Below are 26,489 nucleotides of genomic sequence, written 5' to 3' on the forward strand. Positions count from 1 at the left end.
AAGGTAGTGTAAGAACTCAGTTAACCAGACTGTGCAAACATATCTAAGATTAAAGGAATGTATTACAGTACATTAAAGAAATATAATTGACTTATGTAAAAAGTAAGTCTTGATATATGTCTATGCGACAACAGAAACGTAAGCTTATACCTTATCTTTGACATTTTCCTAACTGAGTGTTTCAGCACCCAACTGCAATGTTCCCAACATCATTTTTTGCATAGAACAGTGGTAGGAATTGCAGTGGAGGCAGCAGGGAGGGCAGTGGATCCAGAAATGGACTAAATGAAACTAAAAAACACAGGAAGAGATGGAATATGTGAGAAGACTGAGTACATAGAGCTGGGTAAGCAAACATAACCCAATGTAGTCTTGAGGAACAAAGGAAACAACAGTTGATGGGGTCACAACAGATGTTCTCTAAAAACTCTGATAGAACATTTCAAAAACAAAGATCTTCCTGTAAATCTGAACAGTTTCGTTGGCAGGCTACAACAATACACCTTTGGAAACAATAAAACCTAGTGTTTTAAGTTTTCATCAGGTACAAAAATCAAAGCAGAAAAGTGATTTCTCTCTCTGTAGTAAGAGGAGAGAAAAATAAGCAGCACAGTCAACAAAACAGTATCAGGACAATAGTTGTTTCCCTGCCACTTAAACCTTTGCAGCCCAACAGCAGTCTGATAATTGCACATTAAAATGCTTTTAAAATAGTCCTCCTGCAAAACATGGCATGTGCATATTATGATGATTAGATAGGTTGACAGGCACAATTAATGCAGCCATGTCCTACTCACCCACAAAACCACATAACTACAACACCATGTATTCCCTATTTTATATAAACATTTAAAATATTGTATATATTTAAATACACTTATCTAATTCCTTCTTAACTTTACAAATCAATGCAACATTCCCCTAAGTGATTCTTTTGGCTAGGTATTACACTACACTTCAATATTGCAGGGATACTTGCTGCAGATTAAAAGCCTTAAGATAAAGAGAATGGAATAATGACAACGTTTGTGGAGAACGTATGGTCCTGTGGTCTGACTAGCATTCAGGAGACATGGAATCAGTTCCTGGCTCTGCCACAACTTCAGCAAAGTAATCATTTTCTGCCCCTAAATTCTCTATCTGTAAAACAGCAGTAATATTATATTTCACACGGAGGATGAGATGTTCATGAATATCCGTGAGCCAGTCAGATGCTGTGGTGTGGGTGGTTTAGTTGGGGTGGTAAAATAAGTACTTATATACATGATTGGATTAGCAGAGCTTCAACTGTTTGATGGGGGGCTCTGAAGGAGATGTAGCTAGGCTATTCTCAGTGGTGGCAGATGACAGAATGAGAAGTTGTCTCAAGTTGAAGGGACTATCAGCTTGGAAAAACAACTACAAAGGGGGTATACAATAGAACTCAATAAAATTGAGTGGTGTAGAAAAAGAAAATAAAGTATTATTTATTCCTCATAACACAAGAGCTAAGATTAATCCAATAAAATCAGTAAGTAAAGGTTCAAAGCACGTTTTCTGTAATAAACTTTTTTCAAATCTATTAAATGGTTAAGGGAATGTTTAAAATGCATTAAACAGTTTGACGATATGAACTATCAAACATCAACACTGAAGCTTCTGACAATATCTTTCACGACCTATTTCTGGTAAATCTTTTCCTGACCTGTTTTTGGTAAATCTTGGATGTCATATGGAAGTTGGGTAACAAAGCATCTTCTGAGATGTCAAAGGTATATATTTAATTAAAATATAAAGATGTCTTTGTCAAAAAGGACCAAATAAAAGAGTGCTAAAAATTTTACTGTGTAGCTTAGCAGAATAAAGCCATAAACCTATATTTCATTACATCTTCTACTGAAGTAGTATCAAGAATTCGTACTTCTGACATATTCTGTTTCATTAAAATGAAGGTATATATGTTTGGTCAGAACTATTCTGAAAAAGATGGGGCACTGATGATTGTTTAAACAGCAATAGTTGATATCTGACCACGAAACAAAGTGTGTGGGGGTTTTTTTGAGACTAAAGACGTAATATCATAAAATAAACAGGTTCTACTCTAACTTTGATGCATAATGTCCATTGTGCCTGTTGAATGAGGATGTTGTGCTTATAGCGCTACACTTTTCTACACCTAACCCTGCCACTGATCATCATCAAACTATAAGCTAAATCAGGCAACCTTACTGAAATTTGTTCTTTACTTTCACACAAATACTCTTTAAATTAATAGAGTACAAAGGATATATATCCTCAAAGATTTTGGACCACTCTTTTGTAAATCAGACTCTAAGTGTTTGGCTGGCTTTTTCGAAAACTGAAGATGTTCATTCCATAGCTGTTATACAGGCCTCACAATCCTGGAAACAGTGACACAGGTGTTAGATAGCAGGACTGATAGTCTAGCCCTACTGAAGTCAATGTCAAAACTCCCATTGACTTCAAGGATGCCAAAATTTCTCCCCAACTGCTTTACCTGAAACCAGAGTAATTTTTATCACATTAGCTATTGCTAACTCACATTGAAAGGTGAAACAGTAATGGTGTAAATGATGAATATCTGCGTAACAAGTCATGAGCTGTGTGCTCATAGAAATAGAGCAGTAACACAGAAGGGACTTGGAGGCTGTGTCTACACTAGTCCCAAACTTTGAAATGGCCATTTCAAAGTTCACTAATGAAGCTCTGAAATGCACATTCAGCACTTCATTAGCACGCAGGTGGCTGCAGCACTTCGAAATTGACGCGCCTCGCCCCGACGGGGCTCCTTTTCGAAAGGACCCCGCCTACTTCGAAGTTCCCTTATTCCCATCTGCTCATGGGAATAAGGGGACTTCAAAGTAGGCGGGGTCCTTTCGAAAAGGAGCCCCGTCGGGACAAGCCACGCGGCGGCGAGGGGCGTCAATTTTGAAGTGTTGCGGCCGCCCGCGTGCTAATGAAGTGCTGAATATGCATTTCAGTGCTTCATTAGTAAACTTTGAAATGGCCATTTGCGTGGACATTTCGAAGTTTGGGGCTAGTGTAGACGTAGCCAGAAAATGAATACCTCTGATGTGAAGTCTTGGACGCGATAGTGCTCTAACATTTTACCAGCTTTTTTCAATACACAACATTAAATATGAAGTTAAATATTTCTTGTGATATGTCATGAATAAAAAACAGTTATCAGGAATTTCAGTGGACTACTGAATCCAATCAATCAAAATGCACCTGTATGTTGGTGACACTTCCTGCCAGGCTTAAGGATATGTCTGTGTTTTTCTGAATGTCCCATTGGTAATACTCAGCTTGGTAAGCCTTGCTCCATAGTAATCTATAATGTAACTTGAGCCATCGGAAGGTCCAACAATCTAGGGAAAAAACCAAAACCAAAACAAGATTTTCCAATATTAATTAAAATGAACATGCTTTTTGTGCTAATATCTCAATTCTTGTTAATTTGTTCATACAAACAATTATGCTTACTTTGCAAAATATTAACTGGATTGATTTTCAAATTGTGCTGCAGTTTAACCATTTTAGTGAGTACACTCTTTGAAGCAAGACTTCCCTAGGGTTTCTAATTAACCAAATTACGGTGATGAATGAGCACATGGACTCTGGCCCTGCACTGAGCCAATCAGGAGTTGAGCCACAGCTTTGTAGAAGATCTTAATGACAGATGGATGAGCTCCAGAAAAGTCTCCGTTTCAGTAATAAGGGAAGATAGGTGGGAGAAAGAAACTGAGCTGTGCTGGAAATGTGAAACTGGTAAGGAACTGGGGCCAAAGAAGATGGTGGTTTTGAGGCAGGGGATTTTCTGCAGCTGATAAATGGAGGTAGAGGATCCAAGGAGATGAAGAACAAGAAAACTTGGAGGGGCGAGGGAAACTGTCCTCCACTGTGCCTCGCTCTGTAGGAGGCAAGGACATTGACATAAGATGAAGTCTTAGTGAGCATATATAATTTTAAAACCTGAAATACACTAACATATTTTTGAAACACCTGTACATTTTAAGTTATGAACTGAATTTTGTTCCATTCCTGTCCCTCTCTTGTGCAAAACCTGCCAGTTGTAGTTAATGGAAGTTGATTCTCTGTCAACTGAGGACATTTGGGCTGTGCCTACACTACAGCAATCTTTCGAAAGATGAGCTTCCTTAAGAGGGGCTCTAAAAAGGATGGAGAGAGGCTGTTGTCTGTAGTGACTGATGGCAGAACAACAAGCAATGGTCTAAAGCTACAGGTGGGGGGGTGTAGGCTGAATATTAGGAAAAACTATTTCACCAAGAGAGTGGTGAAGCACTGGGATGCATTACCTAGAGAGGTGGTGGAATCTCCATCCCTAGAGGTTTAAGTCCCAGCTTGACAAAGTCCTGGATGGTATGATTTAGTTAGGATTGACTCTGCTTTAGGCAGGGGGCTGGACTCGATGACCTCCTGAGGTCTCCTCCAGCCCTAGGATTCTATGATTCTATAAATACAGAAGTTGGACATCACACCAAAGTGCAAAAACCAAAACTCATGTATTGTGCCTTCCGCTTTCGCACTCTCCTATAATACATTTAGCGTTAGAAATAGTGACTGGGTTGTTCCTAAGATCACCTTTGATTGAGAGGAGGTGGTCTGTTTCAGTGTTTATAAAACACTAGTTACTAAACTATTTCCCTCTCCACTCTGGGGAATGTGCAGATCACAAACCAGAACAAATAAAGCAGAAATGAAAAAAGCAGATGATGACTGTGGAGATGTATGCTTACTACATACTGTTTTGTGAACAGAAGTGCTAGATATATCCATTTGTTTCAAGTTATAAGATGACATACAAAATACAACACATTCTGGTCTGCAAAGCAAGCATGTGGTTGGATTCCTGAAGTTTAGGAAATAAATGCACAAGTTTTACAAGCCACCTGGCACATGTTTAATGTTTGCTATTTGACATCATCACTGCCTCCTTTCTCGAGATCTCCCATAACTTGCTGTTTGCACAAAGGAATTCTTACTACAATCCAGACTTCTGCAACATCACTGGTCACCACTTCAGAGGCTGGTTAATCTTAATGAGATATATTCTGATAATCTATACTTGTCAAGAAGAGGATTTTTGTTTTTCAAAAGTGCTTAAGTGAGTTTGCAGCACAGGTCCCACTGGGTTTCAGTGGGACTGTGTCACTTAAATGTCACCCTATTAGGGCCATCCCTGCAGCCTCTTGAATACATTTACACATATCTTTCTGATGATATGCTAAGCCAGGGATCCTAAATACAAGCAGACATAAGATACTGTGGTATTTACCACACCAAGCTACATGTGACCTGGCCAAATTACAGTTCTGAATTACTAGATTCTGCTTATGTTCTAACCTATTTCAACAGATATCTCAGCCTTCCCTCTGTCATAACACATGTATGAAATGTTGCTTTGTGTGGTGAAAAAGTTTCCAGGTTACACTTCAACATAGACGCACTGCAGTGATTGGAAGTCATATGTAGTGGTAACTTATTTTAACACATCATTTATATGAATTTTAGTCTGTTTCCTTTGACACATCCTCTGCAACATCAGATTATACACGAGTGAGAAATCAGTACCTGGATTTTAATGTGCGACATAGTCAGAAAATTCCCTTGAAGCCAAAAGCACACTGGTCCCCATTTTGGTCTTTATCAGACTTTTAAACAAAAAATTGATTTGTATCATAGCTTGAAAGTATCAGCTTACCTGCATTGAAATGAGAATGAAATCAATTAGGCTACCAATTCCACAAAACCCTACAGTGCAGAACTTTAACAAACCTATAAAGGAAAATAAGACTGAATTACAACCTTAAGCAGTTCTCTATAAAGTTTATGGAACTTTACAGTTTCCAGGCGGGTATGCATTTCCCCTATATCTTTCTCCTCCTGAATAACTTTTTAGCCCATGAGTGAAATTAACACATTTATCTTTCATTATCAGGAAGTATTTGTCTTTATGCACCTATCTGTGAAGAAATCTGCTTAGTTTAAAAGATTTAAATACAAAATAAGTTTAACAGACATAATTCTGAGAAAAGGAGGGGAATAAACATTACTATCAATTTAAATTACTGAGTTCTTCCTTTCTCTGGCTGGATGCACAGTTAATCCTAAAAGAAAAAACAAAGAAATCTTTGCACTTTGGAGCTGCAAAACTTATTTTAACATGAAACACTTTCTACTGCCTCAAGTTGTATAACACACTAATTAAAGTTTGGAAACAGCTGCTGCATTACATGCTGGGTTTGGAAATTGTTCTCATTGCTAGTGTACACAACCGTAATCTTTGAGTGGTTGCCAACAATTTAGATACTTTTCTAGAAACTTTCATGTATTCATTCTAAATGTGGTGGAATATGTTTTTTCACCGAGATGATTTTACATTAAAGGTGAAGCAGAGCTGTACTAAAATGTGTAGAAACTTAGAGGCTGTGCTTAGAAGCAGAAGTCTGCCTTAACAGTTTATTGTTCAGATTTCATTATATGCAAACACTGTAAAAATTTCAAAAACACCAAAGTGACTTAAAAAGCTGAAAATCTAAGGACTTTCAATGAAGCTTAGGGGGCGAAGTTACTGTTGAAAATGGGTCTCGCTCTCTTAAGTCATTTAGGCCCTTCAGAAAATTTTATCCAAGATTAGAAAGCGGGAAAAGAAATATCTGTCTTTAACTAGGTCAAGTTAATTGTAGGATACTGTATGCGAAGAACTATACTTTCTTCAGCAGGGAATACAAGCTTATACCTGTGTGAAAAATGCACTGTACACTTTGGATGCAACAGAAATCAACATGCTGGAAATACTGGATATGTAGAAATACAGGTTGAACCTCTCTAGTCTGGAACTCTCTTGTCTGGCAACATCTGTAACGTGGCATGATTTTAGTTAGCTGGATGACCACTTATCATTGGTATGGCCAAACTTCCTATGGTCCCATAAAGTTTGCTTACAGCCACCAGTCTTAACTCTGTTTTCCATGCTGTTATTTACCCGTAAGTGTCTTCTAAGAGCCCACTAAGCAGAGGAAGTGTTGGTAACACTGCTAAACAATATTGACCTTCCATGGTTCAGCAAATTCTCTCGTTCAGACCAGTCAGGTCCTGAGGGTGCCAGACTAGAGAGGTTAATTCTCTAGCTGTATTGTTTATAAATTTGAAAAATGGAGATCTAATAATGCATATGTGGTTCTTCACCAAGAAGAAGAAAAACTATTAGCTGGTCAGCCTTCCAACAGACCAAAAATAATTCCATTATGTCACTATAATATTAAATAGTGGCATACAATTCATGTTATATATATAAAATTATAAATACATAAATGTTTAGAACAAATTGTTCTCAGTGGTTGGTATCTATGACTTGCAGCATCCAAGCATACTAAGCTTTGGCATCAGCATTGGCTGTAGTGTCCCAAAACATAAGGTCTGTGTTTACACTGGAGATAGCCGTCAACAGAAGGGGCTTTCAGTAGACAGAACTCAAGGAGCATTTATACTCTGACTGAACTGTGCTTTTGCCGCAACAGAGTAATCTCTCAAAAATTTGAGGCATAACGCTCTGGGCACTCTAGAAGTGTACACACTTCTGTTGACAGAGAGGGCTTCTGGCTGCCAGGCAGCCCTGTTTGCAGAGCTGCCATTTCACTTTCCGATATTTTGGAGCATAAGCGTTCATGTGCAAAGATCCGCTTCGTCAGATGCATCTGACAAAGTGGGTCTTTGCCCATGAAAGCTTATGCTCCAAAATATTTTAGTCTATAAGGTGCCACAGGACTTCTTTTTGTTCTCGAAGATACAGACTAATATGGCTACCTCTCTAATACATTCCACTTTCTGTCACCGGAGAGCAGTGCAGTCTGGTAGCTCTCTTGACAGAGCAAGTTGTGTACTGCAGCTATCTGTCGACAGAGGTTCTGTCAAGCTTTATCTGTCAACAGTAACTTCTGTTGACAGATGCTTCTAGTGTAGACATAGCCAAAGGCAACAGCCAACAAAATAAATGCCAGCAGCAGAGGACAACAGTTCTGACCTCAGACTAAAATGATGCATGCCAATTTATCTGGGAAAAACTAGAATACCTAATTTATTACCTCTGCAACTGCAGCATTCGCATTCAAAGTATTCACAGATAATGCCCCCATCTTCTGTCATGTTCTCAATATGTATTCTGAGCCCCACTGGCAGGTGGCATTTTAGGGAACCAACAAATCACTTTCACCCCACCATCTGTATGGATATCAGCGACAGAGATAGTAGCTCCAAGCTTGCAAGCACTTTATACATGAAACTAACTGCAGTGTGAAAACAACTAAGACTTTATCATTCCAGTCACTTTAGTTCTCTGTTATTGGTTGTAGAAACACTTAATGGAGCCCAATTTTTTTCTTTGGGGAGTATGGTGAGGAAAGGGAGCAAAGACAGAAAGGAGGAAGAAAAATAAAGTGACCAAATAATTCTAAGAATAGAGAGGGAAAAAAAAGCCATTATAACACAAAAATTGTGTGTGTGTGTGTGTGTGTGTGTGTGTGTGTGTGTGTGTGTGTGTGTGTGTGTGTGTGTGTGTGTGTGTGTGTGTGTGTGTGTGTGTGTGTGTGTGTGTGTGTGTGTGTGTGTGTGTGTGTGTGTGTGTGTGTGTGAGAGAGAGAGAGAGAGAAGTTTAAGGGGAGGAACTCCAAACTAGCAAGTCCATATAACAATCTACCTTGTTCATCTGTATTCAGTAGTTTGGAGGCACCCATGTTCCCTCTGAACACAGCAGAGGGAAGTACACATCTGCAAGAACACTGGTAATTTTCACCTCATTTCTGCAAAATGTTTCAGCCATATTTACTCTTTAGTTCTGCTTCTGTCAGGGAAGGGATGATTCCAAATAAATTGACTGTTGACCAGCAACCCATTCTATTGATTTTATATATAAAAATGCTGCAACTTCTCCACCATTGTTCCAGCAATTTTCAATCTATTCTGAATATCCGTGACACTTCATAAAATTCTAACCCTTTTACCAACACTTCATTCTCTAGACTTAAGACTTCTACAGCAGGAGTTTCAAACACACAGTGGCCCATCAATGCAGTGAGTACATGGGGAGCCTGACCCCTGCCGCTGCCCTGTGCCAGGCCCTCCCAGTAATCCCCAAGGCCATGTCTTTCATAAAAAGGGGTGCAGTGGGAAGGACAGGGTGGAGCCTGGAAAGGGAAGGGTTGGTGTGGCAGGAACAGAACAGAGTCCCCCAGGCCACTGGGACTCCCAGGCTGGATTGCGAAAATCCTCCAGCCATAGATGGCCTGTGGGCTATGAGTTTGAGACGCCTATTCTGCAAAAGCAACTGCCATGACTATAGGTTTTGATGCTTTAAGGGTTTGAGAAGCCTTTGATTCATGAAGTAAAAAAGCTTGTGATCTTGAAGTTAAATCCATCCTGAGCAAGGAAAACTATTAGAAAAATTAGACTGGATGCCTTTGGAGTCCATTTCTCATGCAATCTAGTTATACAAAAAAAGAGAAATTGTTTACAACAAACTGTGAAACTTAGACAGTTTCTTATTATATAGTTAAGGTAATACCAACAGACTAGACTAACACACCTTAAGAAGCCATCATCATTTTCTTCAGCTTGTGGATAAATCTGGCAAACACTATCTGAAGTATTTTTTTTAAATCACTGTGGGTAGTCCTATTAAAGTCAATAGCTTCAAAACAGAACTAACAACCGTAAGCACTGTAAGTGCTACGTGTTTGCATGTTCTGTTCATGTTTGCTTGGTTTTGCACATCTAAGATTAGGATCTGTTCATACGGCTTTAGATAAGTCGCATTTATATGTTCAGAAAGCCATAGGTTACTTCTAATACTTAATTTTCAAAGCCAATGGAAAGCAAAACACCTTGAGTATCTTCAAAAAAGTTAACAAATTACTAAAAAAACAATCCTGAAATGACTAACAGTGAAACTCAAAGATTTTCTAAAATCAGTATCTTAACCAATTTCATCTAAAGGTGATTACTTTTTGGTTGGAAATAAATCTTAATGAAAAGCAGAAAATTCAAACAGACATTTGTTTATATTACAATAGTAATTTCATAGAAATTAAAACAATTAGACAATGTATTTTTGAAATGGAAAACATGAATTGAAAGTGAAGATCACTACAGATATATTTTTAAAAGTAACATATCAAGAATTATTAATACAGTTTGAACCTCTCTAGTCCAGTCCTCTCTTGTCCCACAATATCCACAATGTGGCTTGATTTTAGTTAGCCAGACAACCACTTAGAATGGGTGTAGCCAAGATTCCTGTGGTCCTCTAATGTTTGATCCCAGTGTTCTGTGCTGTTATTTAGCTCCAATCTACCCTAAATGTTTTCTAAGAGCCCAGAAAGCAGTGGAAGTGTTGGTAATGCTGCTAGATAATATTGGCCTCCTGTGGTTCAGCAAATTCTCTTGTTCAGCACCAGTCAGGGTGCCAGACTAGAGAAGTTCAACCTGTAGAACACACGTGGAATGATTTAATGAAATTAGCAGATAAGATGTTGTAGAAATTCATGCACTCTTACACGCAGACATGGAAAAATTCATAATTATTCCATCTCTGATCCTCAAGACATAGCTTATATAGCATTATCCTGTGCAAGTTCCATGAAGACATTTAACTCATTTCAACATAGACATTACTAATGCATAGTAACTGACTTGCACTGAGCTACGAGACTCAGATTCATCAAGAGATACATTATACAAACTTTCTTACTGCAGCACATTAATTATATCCTTCAGACATTAAAAAGAGGTAAAAACAAGTGTGATGTTATGCTAGGGATCTATTACAGACCACCTACGCAGGTAGCTGTTTTTTCTAAACAACTAACAAAATCATTCTAAGTGCAGGATTTGGTGGTGATGAAGGATTTCAGCTATCCAGATATATGTTGGGAAACTAACACAGCTAGGCACAGACTATCCAGGAAGTTCTTGGACTATTTTGAAGACAAATTTTTATTTCAGAAGGTGGAAAAAGCTACTAGGGGGAAGCACTTCTAGATGTGATTTTAACAAAGAGGGAGAAACTAGTTGAGAATTTGAAAGTGGAAAGCATCTTGGGAGAAAGTGACCATGGAATCATAAAGTGTATGATTATAAGGAATAGTGAAAGGGAGAACAGCAAAATAAGACACAATGGATTTCAGGAAGGCAGATTTTGGTAAACTCAGAGAGCTGGTAGATAAGGACCTATGGGAAGCAACACTAACAGGAAAAACAACTGAACAGAGTTGGCAGTTTTTCAAAGGGACATTATTAACAGCCCAAAAGCAAGCTATACTACTGCATAGGAAAGCTAGAAGTATGGTAAAAGACCACCATGGCTTGGCCAGGAGATCTTGCATGATCTCAAAATTAAAAAGAAGCCATATAAAAAAGGGGAAGTTAGGCAAATTACAAACGATGAATATAAGCAAACAATACATGTATGTGGGGCAAGAATTAGAAAGGCAAAGGCAAAAAATGAGCTCGAACTAGCTAGAGACATAAAGGGTAAAAAGAAGACATTCTATAAATACATTAGAAGCAAGAGAAAGACCAAGGATGGGGTAAGCTCACTGCTTAGTGAGAAGGGGGTAATGATATCAGGAAACTTGGAAATGGCAGAGATGTTTAATGACTTTTTTGTTTTGGTCTTCACCAAAAAGTTTGATCAAGAAATGCTTAACATAGTGAATGCTAGTGGGAAGGGGGTAGGTTTAGAAGATAAAAATAAAAAAAAGAACAAGTTAAAAATGACTTAGAAAAGTTAGATGTCTGCTAGTCACCAGGGCCTGATGAAATGCAACCTAGAATACTCAAGGACCTAACAGAGGAGGTATCTAAGCCTTAAGATGGTTTTGAAAAATCCTGGAAGTCAGGAGAGATTCCAGAAGACTGGAAAAGGCCAAATATAGTGCCCATCTATGAAAAGGGGAAATAAGAACAACCCAGGAAACTACAGGACCAGTCAGTTTAACTTCTGTGCCAGGAAAGATAATGGAGGAAGTAATTCGGGAATTCATCTGCAAACATCTGGATGAAAAAAGGTGATAAGTAACAGCCATCATGGGTTTGTAAAGAACCAATGATGCCAGAACAATCTGATAACTTTCTTTGATAGGATAACATTCTTGTCAATAAGGAAAAAGCTGTGGATGTGGTATACCTAGACTTTAGTAAGGATTTGATACAGTCTCACATGATCATCTTATCAATAAAATAGGTAAACACAATTTAGATGGGTTACTATAGGGTGGGTGCATAACTGGCTGGATAAGCGGTCTTAGACAGTGGTTATTAATGGTTCACAATCATGCTGGAAGGGCATAGCAAGTGGTGTTTTGCAGAGGTCTGTTTTGAGACCAGTCCTATTCAATGTCTTCATCAATGACTTACATATTGGCAAAGAGAATATACTTATTAAGTTTGCAGATGATACCAAGCTGGGAGGGGTTGCAACTGCTTTGGAGTATGGGGTCTTAATTCAAAATGATCTGGACAAAGTGGAGAAGTGGCCTGAGGCAAATAAGATGAAGTTTAATAAGGACAAATGCAAAGTACTCCACTAGGAAGGAACAATCAGCTCTACACATACAGCTGGGAAGTGAATGTCTAGGAAGGAATACTGCAGAGGAGTGATCTAGGGGTCATAGTAGACCACAAGCTAAATATGAGTCAACAGTGTGATGCTGTAGCAAAAAAAGCAAACATGATTCTGGGATGCATTAACATAAGAAAATCAAGAAAAGTCATTCATCCACTTTACTCAGCACTGCTTAGGCCTCAATTGGAGTATCACGTCTAGTTCTGGGCACCAAATTTCAAGAAAAAGTCAGAGAAACTGGAGAAGGGCCAGAGAAGATCAACAAGAATGATTAAAGGTCTAGAGAACAGGAGCTATGAGGGAAGACTGAAAGAACTGGGCTTCTTTAGTTCAGAAAAGAGAAGACTTAGGAGGGGACATGATAGTGGTTTTCAAGTACCTAAAAGGAAGCTATAAGGAGGAGGGAGAAACAGGAAAGGACAAGGAGCAATGGGCTTAAACTGCAGCAAAGGAGGTTTAGGTCAGACATTAGGAGATGTTTAAGAGCAGGTTAGACAGACATCTAGCAGGGATGGTCTAGACGTAACAGTCTGGATAACTTTTAGTTATTGCTGGTCCTGCTGTGAGGGCAGGGGACTGGACGACCTCTTCAGGAACCGTTCATTTCTAGTGTATTTAGGGATGAGACATTATGATTATGAGGATTACAGGTCTAGTTGCATTTTTGCCTTTCCTTGTCTCTGTAAGAACCAGGTCTCAAGCCTACATGCCTCCTGGGATGGAATTCTACATTTTGAAGATGCTATAGCCCAAGGCCCAGACTGTGTATCAACTATGCTTTCCCAGCAGGTTCACCTGGGTTTGTGGCACCTGCAGTCCTTCTCTTGAGGCTTCTGTGATCAGTGGTGTTCAGTGACCAAAAAGCCTTCTTAAAATTAAAATGTATGTTTATTTCAATAGTCAGAAGCATTTTAAAATAGCCTACACACACATTTACCTTTCCCTAAAGGTTTAGTATTCTCTGATGGCCTAAATTTTTCCATTTCCTCAGCAGCTCCTGTGTATCAGTGTGTTCTCCCCAATGGCTCCCCAAAAACTACCGCCTTCTTTGAAAAAGTCTTCCTTTTAAACCATCTCTTTTGATCTTCTGGGCCTTTTCCTAACTATCATTGTCTTTTAAAAGCCCTTGTGTGTTGCAGGGAAATGGCTGATTTTCAGCAATTACTTTCTTTTCTACTGGTTTGCCTCATAACTCCCTACTAAACTCAACCACTATGTTTACACAGAAAACATCCCAACAACCAAGTCAATATAAACTATTACTTACTGAAACAACTTAAAAGCATTACACTCAGTGGCTCATCTTTTTAGCCAGAGGCACTTGGACTGTTTACCGAGAAATACCTATCATGAAGGAAAAAAAGAGTGGAAGCCACATTGACTCTCTCAGCAGCACTGTCCAAAGTCAGTCCTGGGATAAGCAAGCTCAAGTCTCATAACTAATGCTTAACCATAATAGATCTCTTCTTTTCAGTATAAAACTCTTCTCTTCAACAGATCTCAAACAATTCCACAACAGAGGGTATAAGCGAGGTTCAGAAAGTTAAACGACAAATGCAAATTTAGACAACGGAATGGCAGCAAAGCTTGGAATAGAACACGTGTGCAGACTCGCAAGCACATATTCTAACCCTGGACTACACCACCTGCCCTAAGTTAAAAAGGAACTATGTCCACTTAAATTACAGCAGGATTTGGCCATGTAACCATTCTAAAGAGCTACAACCTGGACATAGTTAATTGGAATTTGCTTTTAAAGTGAAATAAGCACACCAATCAGTAAATCTGAAAGCAATAAGAATCAGAGGTCAATTGTAAAGAAATAAATATGAGTATAAACAAGAAGAAAAACAACTCACCTAAGGCAGGATACCCGAGATAAAATCTGTCTGCTCCCAACCATCCAAGAAATAAAGACAGAGCCACTGCCACTTTGTATGAGTACCCATTTCTGCCAAAAGAAATAAGTAAAGAAGACTGTGGTTGAAACAAGATATTAAGCTGTGTATATTCTGAATAATTAAATTAGAAATGACAATCAATTACCTATTAAGTTTCCCTCTATGAAAGAGGAAACTTACGTTGTTTAAGCTTACACAATGTGCTGTTTAGCAGGCAAAGGATGTCAAAATGACAACACTAAAAATGGAAGCCCTTTAGTTATTCACAACTTCCCCTGCACGCCTGGCAAAGTAGGGCTGGGGCACAGGGGTTTGCAATCCCCATGACCCTGCTCACTGAATTGACCTCAGTGGTAATCAGTGAACTTAGAGATGCTATTCCTTTCAACAATCCTAGAGCCACCCATTGCCACATACGGGAAGCACCAAACTTGAAAAGGGGCAATAGAACCAAGTGCCCTTACAACCTTAAAATATTCAACAATTCACTGTTCTGACACGAATTGCCAAGTGTCAGTTTATAGTGAAAGTGGTCAAAGTTTTAGATCCACATTTTAATGAAATATTCATTTTCAAAAAGGCAGTGGCCAAGAAGGTTTGCAAACATCTTGAATAAATATTTACAGTTTTGTTTACTATCTGGATTTACTGACTGTAAAGCTTATTGACAACACTCAGGGATTAAACCATGATTCTCACCAGGGTGGTTTTTTTTTTTTTTTTAAACAACATGGAACACATTGGGATTCCTGGCACTTAGTGGCATACAACAAATAACTAAATTTAAAACCTCCTTCTTTCAATAACATCACAAGTGAAGAACAGTAACAGTTTCATTTCAAAAGCTGAGATGGAAACATTTAAAATTACATTAATCAACTGTGCAATGCCCACAGCGCAGCACAGACACTCAGGTACAAGAGTAGTTTTTATATAAAAAGGGATTATATGTAAAAGCATGACTTGTATTGATGCCTGTGACCATTCCAGACCCAAATTGTGGTACAATAGATTGGGAGCTTGCCTATTAATTGAAATGTTTCCCTCAATGGGGGCTAGGAAATATTAAGAGATAGTAGCACAGCATCCACATCAGAATTAAATGTGCAAGAAGAAGAGGAAGAACTCTCCTACAAAATGGAAGCAATATAATGCTATAGGAAATTGACATCTCTTCCTGCACCCTTATCTTATTTTCCGTCCCTCAACTCAAAACGAACCCCCATGACTATTACAACTGGTCAGGTCATAAACCCCTTCTCAAAGCTTAAAGTGACCTCATGTCAAAGGATTTAAAACTGTAATAGAGAGGTAATTTCTTCTTTTATTTTTCCTTTTATTATCCATCTCTTCACAACCAAGCTACTACTGCGGCTCTTTACTCCTTCCACATCCACAATCCCTTCCTATTTCACATTCAGAAAAATTCCCTTGTTATCCTCTCCTGTCCATAATGAGCAAGTACTATTCTTAAAGATCACATAATTTAGTTTGCTTTTTCAGTGCCTTTTGTCAGTTCTCCAAAGACTTAGGGTATGTCTTTACTTACGGGGAGGTGTCGGCATGACACAATTGAACTTCCAGGGATTGATTTTGCCATGTATGTGAAGACGCAGCAGAATCGATCTCTCTGGGCTCAGTCGTTGACCCTGATACTCCAAACGGACACTCAGAGTAAGGGACATTGGCGTGAGCACTAAGATCCCTGATCTACACCAGGAAAGAAAATCGATCCTGATATGTCTGTTCTAGTTACACAAATGGCATGGCTAGAATTGCATATCTGGGATCAACTTTGATCCCTAGTGTAGACCAGGCCTTAGTAATCCAATCAAGGGCACAGCCAGGAGTAGGACTGGGCAGCCTGGGACCTATCCATTTAACATACAGGACCACCAGCCCCCAACCTTGCCTCTGCTCCTGCCAGAGTGTGGGGGCTTGCCACTCTCCACCTGGGCCCAGAGAGTGGGGTTGGGGGCTTGCCCTGCTCTGCTCACATGGTACTCCTAGTAGAGAGCAGTGTCAGGGGCTTGCAAGCCTCTGTGCCCCGCCCCTGCTCCGTGGCAGGAACTCTGGGTGTTAGCAGGGCAAGCTCCGGTGCCCCAACCCTGTCTTCTGCTGGTAACACTGGGTGGGTGGACCATGGCAAGTCCCAGCACCTAGACCCTGCTCCTGTGCTTAAGCAAGCAGACCAGTGCAAGCAATTGGAGAGATATGTAGGTTTACTCTTGTAATACAACATATGAGGATATCTCTGTTTAGAATAATGTTACCATGACTTACAGGCTAAAAAATGTCCTTATAAAAGACTGGCTGTAGTTTTAACTATGCAGACAATCAAAACTAACCATACCTAGACTTGTTACACCTATGAAAGTTGGAAATATTAAGGATGTTTATCTTTTCTAGAAAACACGTTTTGTGACATTTTTCAAGAATGTGTGTAGAACTCTGCCTATTGCCACAGCTGAAATTTACAAGTGATTTAAATAACTCAGCTAAAAGCTGCTTTTTCTGTATAAACTGCCATGGGAATGATGAAACCAGGGAAATTCTTTTTAGTAATCATGGGAAGAATATTGCTTTTAGTGCCTATTGGAGAGGTAGCACAGGAGAACTGCTTTAATTTAATTTCTTGATTTTTTAGCTGTCAGTTGTGAACCTAATAAAAATTTAACAAGCACAATAATGGTCATAATATTTTTCCAGAAAAATCTAACTATGTGTAAACCTCCCTAGGAATTGCTTCATATTCCAGTTAGGGAGGAGAGAAGCAAATTCTCATGCATTAGGCTAGATTTCATCTTATTCTCAGGCTTCCACAAGAAAAGTAGCAGAGACCAATAATTTTGAGAGAAAGTGGTGGTCACAATTTACTGAGCTAGCTGTTTAGTGCAGCTTGCTAAAATAGTATGTTTGCCTTCAGTGTACTGAGTTTAGACTGTCCAGCAGAGTATAGACAAATTAGTGGTGGATCTGGACTGAGCTATACTACATTAACATTTCACAAGAAAGTGGCTGAGGTAAGCAAAATGTTGAATAGTAAAGATATCAAGTTAGAAGGAATTGGCTCTCTCACTAGTAATGGAGACAAAGTTCAGCTACCTACAACTCCCAAGATTCTGCAGCTGGAAAACAAAACAGCAATTTTACAAAGAAAAGTCTTTCAAGATTCCAATGCAGAGAAATATTAGATACTGAAGAGTAAAAATAATAAATGCAGTATTTAGAAAGTATCCACTCTCCACTGTCCACAATCTATATGTAGAACTAACTCATTGAGTCACCTTCATGGATCTGACTATTTGGGCCTTTAGAATGAAAAAAGGAGGGTTTGCAGACATCAAGTCACACAAGAGAAGAGGTGAGAACTGATTCCTGTAAAATGGATATTCAGGGCTGCTGAAACAAGATTTCAATCCTCCTAGAGTTCACATTTTCCATGACAAGAAGCATTTCTGTTTCATAAAAAACTGTTAAGCAGAGTATCTATTAAAAAAACCAAAAGGCTTAGATTCTGTCTACACTGCAGTCAAAGGGATAATCTGCATCAATGGCAGGCAGGCCTGTATTAGCTTTAAGCTATTTGGAATGCCAAAAACAGCAGTGAAAACATAGTGGCATATACTTTAGCAGGTGCTGTACAACCCTGCTTGGTCATTTTGGATATGTATTTATATATCTAATCTGTGCTGAAGCCCGTGCTACTGTGTCTTCACTACTATTCACAGTACATTAGTTAAATCAAATTTAGGCTGGGTATGCCTACCAGATCTACAAATAACACCTTAGACTGCACGGTAGATATGTCTGCAAAAAAACAGTATCATATTAACAAAAATCTAACAGATAGATTTGCTTACATAGGCTGCATCTACACTACGAGATACATTTGAATTCAAGACAGTTAGCCTGATATTACAATGTGACTGTCTTCACAGTAAATACTATTAGCTCAATGTAGGGAGCACTAATATCAATATTACAAAACTGTCAGTAGCTGACAGGTGTAGCATCATGCTTGAATTCAAAAGTTGGATTAAAGGCCAGTGTGGAAGTGCTGCATCTTAAAATCTAATTTATTAGCCTCCAGCGGTGTCCTGTGTATAACACACAATGCCCCCCCCAGTGCTCTGCTCTGGCTGATGCTCTCCAGGTGTGCAGAAATTAGGTACCAGGAGGACCATGAATTTCAAATTGGGACCAGGAAGCCTGTTGCTGTAGGGTCATGTTTGTATGAAAGGCTGATGAGAAACTTCTTTCTTTCTTTGCTATTAGCGCTATGAGCACATCTACCCATTACAAATAGCCCCAGCACAAAATTAGCGGTTCTGTCTCTACACTTGGGTTTTTTTGCGTTGCCTGGCGCCAGCCTCTGCTCTGCTGCACAAAGTGGCAACAAGGCTGTTGTGGGGGTCGTGCTTGCATAAGAGGCCAAGAAACGTCTTCTCAGCAGTTTACGTTTGTGTGCAAACCCCATTCCCTCCCCCACAGGTGCCACGCAGTCAGAGTCTTTTCCATGCTCAGCCACAGCACATGGGTAGCCCCCAACGCAATAAAAAGATGTGTCTGCAGTTCGGTGCTGACCATGCTGCCAGGTAGCACCATGTCCTAGCTTGTGTGCAGTTAGGGCTCCAAGGGTGGGAAAGAATTTTGACACCTTCCAGACACTGGGGGGGGGGGGGGGAGTCTCTTTCGGTAGCTAAGATACGGGGGGGGAGGGGGGAACATGGACGACACTACTTCTACTGGCCTCCCTCCAAAAATATTTTCAGGGCCTTTCTGCTGCCGGGGGGGGAAGTCTCCCCCCAGTGGAGAAGATATTCGGGGGCTTGATGATGCTGAGTGGGGGCGGGGGGGAAGCCTGCCCACGCAGGAAAGAAGTTCAGAAGTTCAGAGGCTTGCTGCAATGCGGGAGGGGAGTCTCCACTGGCAGCTAATATACTCCGGGGCTTGCTGCTCTCGAGGGGAAGTGTCCCCCGGCAGCTGAGATATCCAGGTGCTTGCTGCTGCCGCAGAGAAGTTTTCCCCGCTGGCTAAGATAGGTGGGGTGACTACTTCAACTGGCTCTGCAGCAGCAGACCACAGCTCCCCCTTGACTAAAAATATTTTCAGGAGCTTGCTGTCCATTGTGGACACCTCTTGGTTTGGTATTGCTGTTATAAAATCTTTTTTCTAACATTTCCTATCTGTCTTCATGCTTTGAGCCCACTGCCCCCAAACACAGGGGGGAGGGCGAGTTGAGATTCCTGTTTCCATTATAAGTTTAGTATATGAGATTTCACTGCCACACGCCCATGTTTGCAATGTCTGTGTAGTGAAGAGAGAAAACAAAAATCTTTTTTCCTAAACTTTTCTATCCTCTTTCTTCTAACTTTGAGAATACAGCCTGTCCCTGTGCTATTTTCAGGGATTGGATGCAATCACCGGAAGGGGAACAGTCAGTAGATAGCCAGTTTAGAATTCAGTTACAGAAAAAAGATTTCTGTAAATTTTTTACCATCGCTGTGGATGCCCTATTTTTCCTTTCTTCCAATGGGAAAAATGGACGTTTGCTTAGCACAGGAGAGGAATGAGGAAAATGCAATGTGGGAAAATGATGTCAAAGACCAGCGAGCATTTCCATAATTCTCTGGGGATGAGGAAACTGTGGGATAGGTTCCTACAATGCACTACTGCAACAGTCGATGCTTGCCAATTGAGCGTGGCAACAATAAGTCAACTTTGTGAGGAGCAGATGGGGAGTCAAAATTGAATTAATAAATTCCAGAGTTACAAAACTGATATTAATAAATTTGATTCTACCTCACAGTATAGGCACAACCATAATTACATATTTTGCCTTTTAAGCCATTTAATGGAGTCGTGACAATATCTCTTAAGTTCCATGCTAGTTAACAATTGTGAATAGCTAATTCCTCTCACCTAGCACACTGAAATAAAGTAGATTCATCTGTATTTCCCCTTTTCCCCCTCCCTCTTGTCAATACATGCTACTATACCATTTAAAATAACTAACATAAAAACCAAGGCAAACAAATTACAAAGCACAGTAATTCACTTACACATTCCGACATTCAATGGGTCTGTAAAATCCAACTTCCTTTCCCGTAAAGTTGTTTTCATTACCACTGTGATCCTTACAAGTAATATTTGGTGCTGGAAGACATGGAACTGAGGACACAATATGGATTATTAAACCTGAGCAACAATAGGTCACGCACTATGGTGCACACTGAGATTCCAAAAATACAGAGGGAAAGAAAGGATACCTGTGAACTGATGTACAGCTACGCAATACACTACAGGGTGTTACTGATGACTGGGTCTTGTCAATAGATACTATAAACAAAATTGTCTTGCATTAATTCCCCCATGCCCACAGTGATGTTAAGCAAACGCACATCAGATGCCCCAGCTAAATGTTATACTCTCTAGAACCTTAAATTTTTCATTTTACTGTGGGAGTGAGAGAAACTGTCACAGCCAACTTACGTATCATTTCTCTATATGGCAAAACATTGTAAATACTTGAGTGTACTTTATTTGATCAGTTTCACCTCATCAAACCAGAGAAAAATACTGTTTTGCTTCGTTTAAGTGATAACTGCCAGAATTACAAATTAGAAAAAGTGCTGTTTCCTAAATTTTGCAGAACCCCACCAGAAAACTAGCCATTCACAGACTGCCACTTTCTAGTGTTGAAATTGGGCAGTAAGCAGGACATTTCATGACTTTTCCCTATATTTACATTCCTACTTTAAGGATCAGTGTTACCCTGACAGGCCTAAAGGCCATCTCCTGTACTTCTCTCCTAACTTTCAAACCTACTGTTCCAGTAGCCTCAGGGACAAGAAGATATTGTGGTCTTTTTTCTGGAAAAATGAACTGGGACTAAAATCTCCATCACTAGACAAGTCTGGTACATGGAATCTGAGGCAAAGGTGGACTTCTGAATGCCATATCCATTCTGGTTCTGGACTTCTGAATGCCATATCCATTCTGGTTGATGCAACGGGCATCAAACTGTTGGAAACATGGGATCAATTCATGCTCTGCCATAAACAGCCTGTGTGACCGTGGACGAACTCTTAAGTCTCTCAATATTTCAATTTCTTACCTGTAAAACAGAGATAACAGTACTGTGCTCTCACACATACTCTCTCACAACTGTGGGAGCTGGGGAGAAGCCGCAGCAGTTCAGTGGTCTGTCCACCCAGCTTCCCCAGTGGAAGAAGCCACGGCTAGACAGACAGCTGCAGCATAGCTTCTCCCGGCTGGGGAACACCAGGGAGAAACCGCAACAGCGCAGCTGTCTTTCTCCCTGGCTTCCTCCACCTGAGAGAAGCCGCACAGGGCAGACAGCTGCGCTGCGGCTTCTCCCACCTTGGGGAGCCAAGCGGGCAGACAGCTGCAGAGCGGCTTCAAGTTGCGCTTCACTCACGTTAACGCAAGTTAAGTGCAACTCAAAGTCACGCATTTCGGGGCTTACCATATAAATCCCATGCTGAAGAGGCCTACAGAAGCAATCAACCAACTCCCACACTCCAAAAAAATAAACCAACCCAAACTACTGGCCGTGGCTCTGCTGATTTCTGCAGGTGTTTTTAAGCTTTTTACTTAACACTTTACTGAAAACAAAATAATCCCACACAGGTTCTCAATACTTTCAATGGAACTGCATACAAAATGAATTCAGTATAGTATTGCATTACATTTCAAAATAATCAAACTGAAGATCTACAAAGGACATGAGTTGAACATACTCCTAGATAAATTTCTCTGACTAGAATATTACACTTCCAAAAGTCTTACCATATGCTGTGTGATTTGTACAATTCAGTGGTTCTTGCGTGTTATTGTCTATTTTAGGATCTTCACAGATATATGTTCAAATAATTAAGGAAAACCATTTTTGTACCACACTGTGACTCAATCTACCACACCCTCTTCACTCACCTAGAATCTCTGTTCAGTCAGTTTTCCTTCTTGTAGACTCAGACAGCATTTAAGATTTTCTGAAAAGTAAACTGTTCTTAATTTTAACTATAGCAGAGTTGTTGCTTTAATGCATTGCTCTGGGATGCATATTTGAGTTTTGGTACCATAATACCTGAAAGAAATATAAGTGGTTAGGTCTATAAGAAAAGTAAAAGACCCTTCTCTATTAAAACAGTGAAAACTAGGACTTCAAATCCAGATTTTATTTCCTTAATCTTTAGGATGAGTGTCAAAGCATACTAGTAGCCTTTCAGTTCATGACAGATTCACTGTCCAGTATTTGGTTAAAAAGAGATTCCAGCTACCAAACACCACACAACAGACTGTAAAGAAATCATTTGAAAATCATAAACTACCAAACAGCTGTACCAGACTAATACTGAACAGGAACTGATTTGTAAAACTTCCTACTTTTGTTACCAAAGACTGAACTCCCAGGGCGAAATAAAGTGTATTAATAAGTCAATATTTCCTAGCTTATTTTCCACTACTGATCACCATTAATAGCAGCAATTGCCAAAAAATACGAGCAGTTAACTCCTTGGTGGAAGAGGGTGGAAGCCAGAGCTGACCCTCAGAGTCCTACCTTTGGTAGTCTACAGATTCAGAACTACAAGCTGATTGCTGGCCTCCCAGAGTTTGCAAATGAATAATGTCCTGCAGAACAGCAACACCCATCCCCAGGTGATTTTAACACTAACACAACAGAAGGAAGTCTCTGCCCTCACCCCTCAAATCTACTCCAAGACCCTGGAAAAACTCTCTCCCTTCAGGGATGCTGTAACAATTTGTGCAGTGGGGATGCTGACAGCCACTGAACCAAACTCTAAGCCCTGCATATTACAGAAGCCACTTCAAACCAGGGGGTGTTGCAGCACCCCCAGTACCTATGCTTCCCATAAGCAGGTCTGTCAGTATCGACAGCCTCTGAAACTTCGCTTCCCACCAGGGTGGGAAGAAGAGCCACCCAACCCCTCCCCACCACAGATCCTGCTCCGCACCCGCACCCGCACCCACACCCAGCACAGGGGCTGATCGCAACTAGGTTACTTCAGGGAGGCCTGGAGAGCCAGGGAGCGCCATCCCGATTTGGGGGGGGGGGGGGGGCTAAATACCCTCCCCGCCCTCCAGAGGAGCACCAGGGGCTGGCCCTGGCACACAGGCGAGGGCCGCCACAGACGGTCAGTCGTCACCATAGTAACCCAGCCCCGCACCCCTCCCAGCCAGCCTCAGGATATTGTCCCATACGCAGCTCGTCGCACTTGAGCGGGGGCTCCCCGCCAGCAACGCCCTCCAGGGCGACATTCGCCAACCACAGGACGCCCAGCAGCTGGGCCGCCGCTTCATGCCTCCTCAACAGCAACAGCCGCCGCCGCCGCCACCACCTCAACCGGGCGGCCATCATCGTGGAAAACACGCCAGGCCCGGACCCTGGCCCTGGGCCTAAACTGTCTCCTCTGCGGCAGATGTCTCAGTGCGCAGCGACTGACTCTGCCCATATCAAAGATGGCTGCCGTATAGTGTCAATCGCGCTGAAGACAAGCCGTGCCCTTTGAAAAGCCTCTTCCGCTTCCTCTACGGGACGTAGTCAAGCTGCCCCTAGTAAAGATGGCGATCCTTTCCCCGCCTCTTCGTATATAAAATGTAGGACGCTCGCTTACCCTCACTCAAGTCGTCCTCTCCTCTCTATGGTTAGGAAGGTCGCCAGTCGGTCTCCTAAGCGTCTTGTATTGTGGGAACATGGAGGGATGGGCATGAGGGAGAAGCGTGGTGGGGTTCAGGTCTGGAGGAAGAATGACAAAAGAGGAGAGAGGCTGGGAAGAGGAGGGAGATTATGTCTATCCTTCTCCTCCTGGATGAGTTCCAGTTACAATCTCCCCCATGGGGTGGGACTAGCACAGAGAAAATGAAATTCCCGTTAAGTTACAAACAAGGAAACAAAAGAGCAGAAATGTAGCATTTTAAAGACTAACAAAATGATTTATTCAGTGATGAGCTTTTGTGGGACGGATGGACTTCATCAGATCAATCTAATTTCCAATGCAGACTGACATGTATAAGCACAGAGGACAAAATAAGGAATGTGCCTTTTAGAGAGCATTTGCATGAAAATGCAAAGGTGTGCATATGTAATACCTTGCAAATAAAGCCTGATGAGTAGCAAGTAAGTAAGCAATGGAATTTTGTCTCCTGTAAACACGTTGTTGCAAAATCACAATTCATGCTAACACCCAGTATAAGAATTGTGAAATCTCACCAAAGCTTGAAGTTGTTGTGTGTTTGGCCGGGGGGGGGGGGAGAATACAGGGCAGTCATCAATGTACAAGGCTCGCTTTTTCTAAGCATTGTGAAGTGGTAAGGGTTGTTGGTTGAACCAGCTGGCTGAGCACCTTGGCTGTGTTTAAACCCTGGCCATTTAGTTGTAAGCCTGGTTTGACTAGACCTTTGCCCTGTTGTTCAAAGATAGAACTGGATATAAGCCTTGTATCTTTTTTATGAGACTCCGCTTTGCTGGATAGTCAGCTTGAGGCTGAAATCACGGGGTAGCAGCCGAATGTCCCTATAAGCTGACATAATTGGTAGCTGAAGCTATGGAGAGCTGAAATCACAGGGTTTTTGCTAAACCAAAAAGACAGCAGCAGGTGACCAGCGGATGGTTAGTAGGCGTGGCTGGCCGGAGGGAGGAGCAGCATGCATGACCAGCAGACGACCAGTAAGAGAAGCAGTGGGCAGCCAATGGCTGGCTGATAAGAGAAGCAGTGAGTAGCTGGCAGGTGTGACTAGCGGGCAGCCAGTGGGGCAGCTGGCAGGGGGCAAATGGAACACTGGACCAGCGCAAAGGTGGCATTGCCTCAGATTCAATGAGGGAATTCATCAGGGTGATGTGTCAAGGCCTGCATGGACTGGACAGCGTTGTAAGTGGGGCATTTGAAAGTGGGGTACAGAGAAAGTTTGGGTGTGTGTATTGGCTGTTTACAGTATTTGACTGGTGAGCCTGAGAGGCAAAGGACACTGCTCAAATCCATTTGAGCTGGGACTGTTACTTGAGGATTGGTTATGAACTCTGGGTGTGGTATTTTCCCAAGCTTATGCCATGTGACTTTTCTTCCTCCTTCGTTAAAAGTTTCTTTTCTACACTCAGACTCTGTGCTTGCAAGTGGGGAAGCATTGCCTCTTCAACATGCTAAAGGGTGTGTGAATTTTCCAGGCTACTTGGTGGGGGTTGGGGCTGGTTCTATGTGAGGTGGATGAAAAGGAACCCCTTGATGTTGAACCCGGACCTGGTTGCTGCCGATTCCTTCCAGCAGAAGGGTTACAAAACGAAAAAGAATTGCAATAAAAACTGACAAATCAAGTACATAGGACTGAAGTAGGTGGCAGAGGGATGGGGCATGTTAAATGTCCTGTCTGAGATAATTACGAGCGTCAAAGGAAGGGAAGCAGTCCTTGTAATGCTTCCCTTTCTTTGATGCTTCATTTGTACTTGATTTGTCAGTTTTTATTACAAATCTTTTTTCTTTTCATCCTCTATACTTAGAGTCATCATTGAAAGCATGGTTATAAGAGACATGAATTGGTGAGGGGAATGGTGTTGGGATCTGAGCTACAGTTTACCTCTTAATCTCTGCTGTCAATCTAATCCAATTAAATAGGGGAGTTTGGTTGTCCAGCCAACAAAGTGTGTAAATAGAAACTGACTTTCTTGTCAGCTTCAGAAGAGTGGCCAAGGACTGAATATGCTTCATAGTGAATTACCCTCATATTCCTTCAAGGCAAGAATCAACCTTAGTGAGAAGTGCTTATAACCCTACCTGCATTGTATCCATTGGATGGGTAAATAGAACACTTCAGTCCTACTATTGTCAAGTAGACTAGCACTTGTCACAAGCACTAAATTCCAAAATGAGAGTGGGAGACAAAAAGTTACATAGCTGGAAACTGAA

At 41.0% G+C, this 26,489-nt stretch overlaps 1 protein-coding gene across 1 annotated transcript in view; it reads right to left on the minus strand.

Annotated features, from left to right (window-relative positions):
* TM2D1 (TM2 domain containing 1) overlaps positions 1 to 24,054 on the minus strand; it is a 30,311-nt gene extending 6,257 nt beyond the window's left edge. Inside the window, exons 1-6 of the mRNA XM_075002239.1 lie at positions 23,780 to 24,054; positions 22,360 to 22,429; positions 20,610 to 20,718; positions 14,503 to 14,594; positions 5,726 to 5,799; positions 3,232 to 3,371 (exon numbers count right to left, since the gene is read on the minus strand). Of these exons, the coding sequence (XP_074858340.1) occupies positions 3,261 to 3,371; positions 5,726 to 5,799; positions 14,503 to 14,594; positions 20,610 to 20,718; positions 22,360 to 22,429; positions 23,780 to 23,950 (627 nt within the window). The 5' untranslated portion in view covers positions 23,951 to 24,054 and the 3' untranslated portion in view covers positions 3,232 to 3,260. The remainder of the gene's footprint in view (positions 1 to 3,231; positions 3,372 to 5,725; positions 5,800 to 14,502; positions 14,595 to 20,609; positions 20,719 to 22,359; positions 22,430 to 23,779) is intronic.
* Positions 24,055 to 26,489: the final 2,435 nt, after the last annotated feature.

This window comes from Carettochelys insculpta, chromosome 9 (genome assembly GCF_033958435.1).
Source record: "Carettochelys insculpta isolate YL-2023 chromosome 9, ASM3395843v1, whole genome shotgun sequence".
NCBI lineage: Eukaryota > Metazoa > Chordata > Testudines > Carettochelyidae > Carettochelys > Carettochelys insculpta.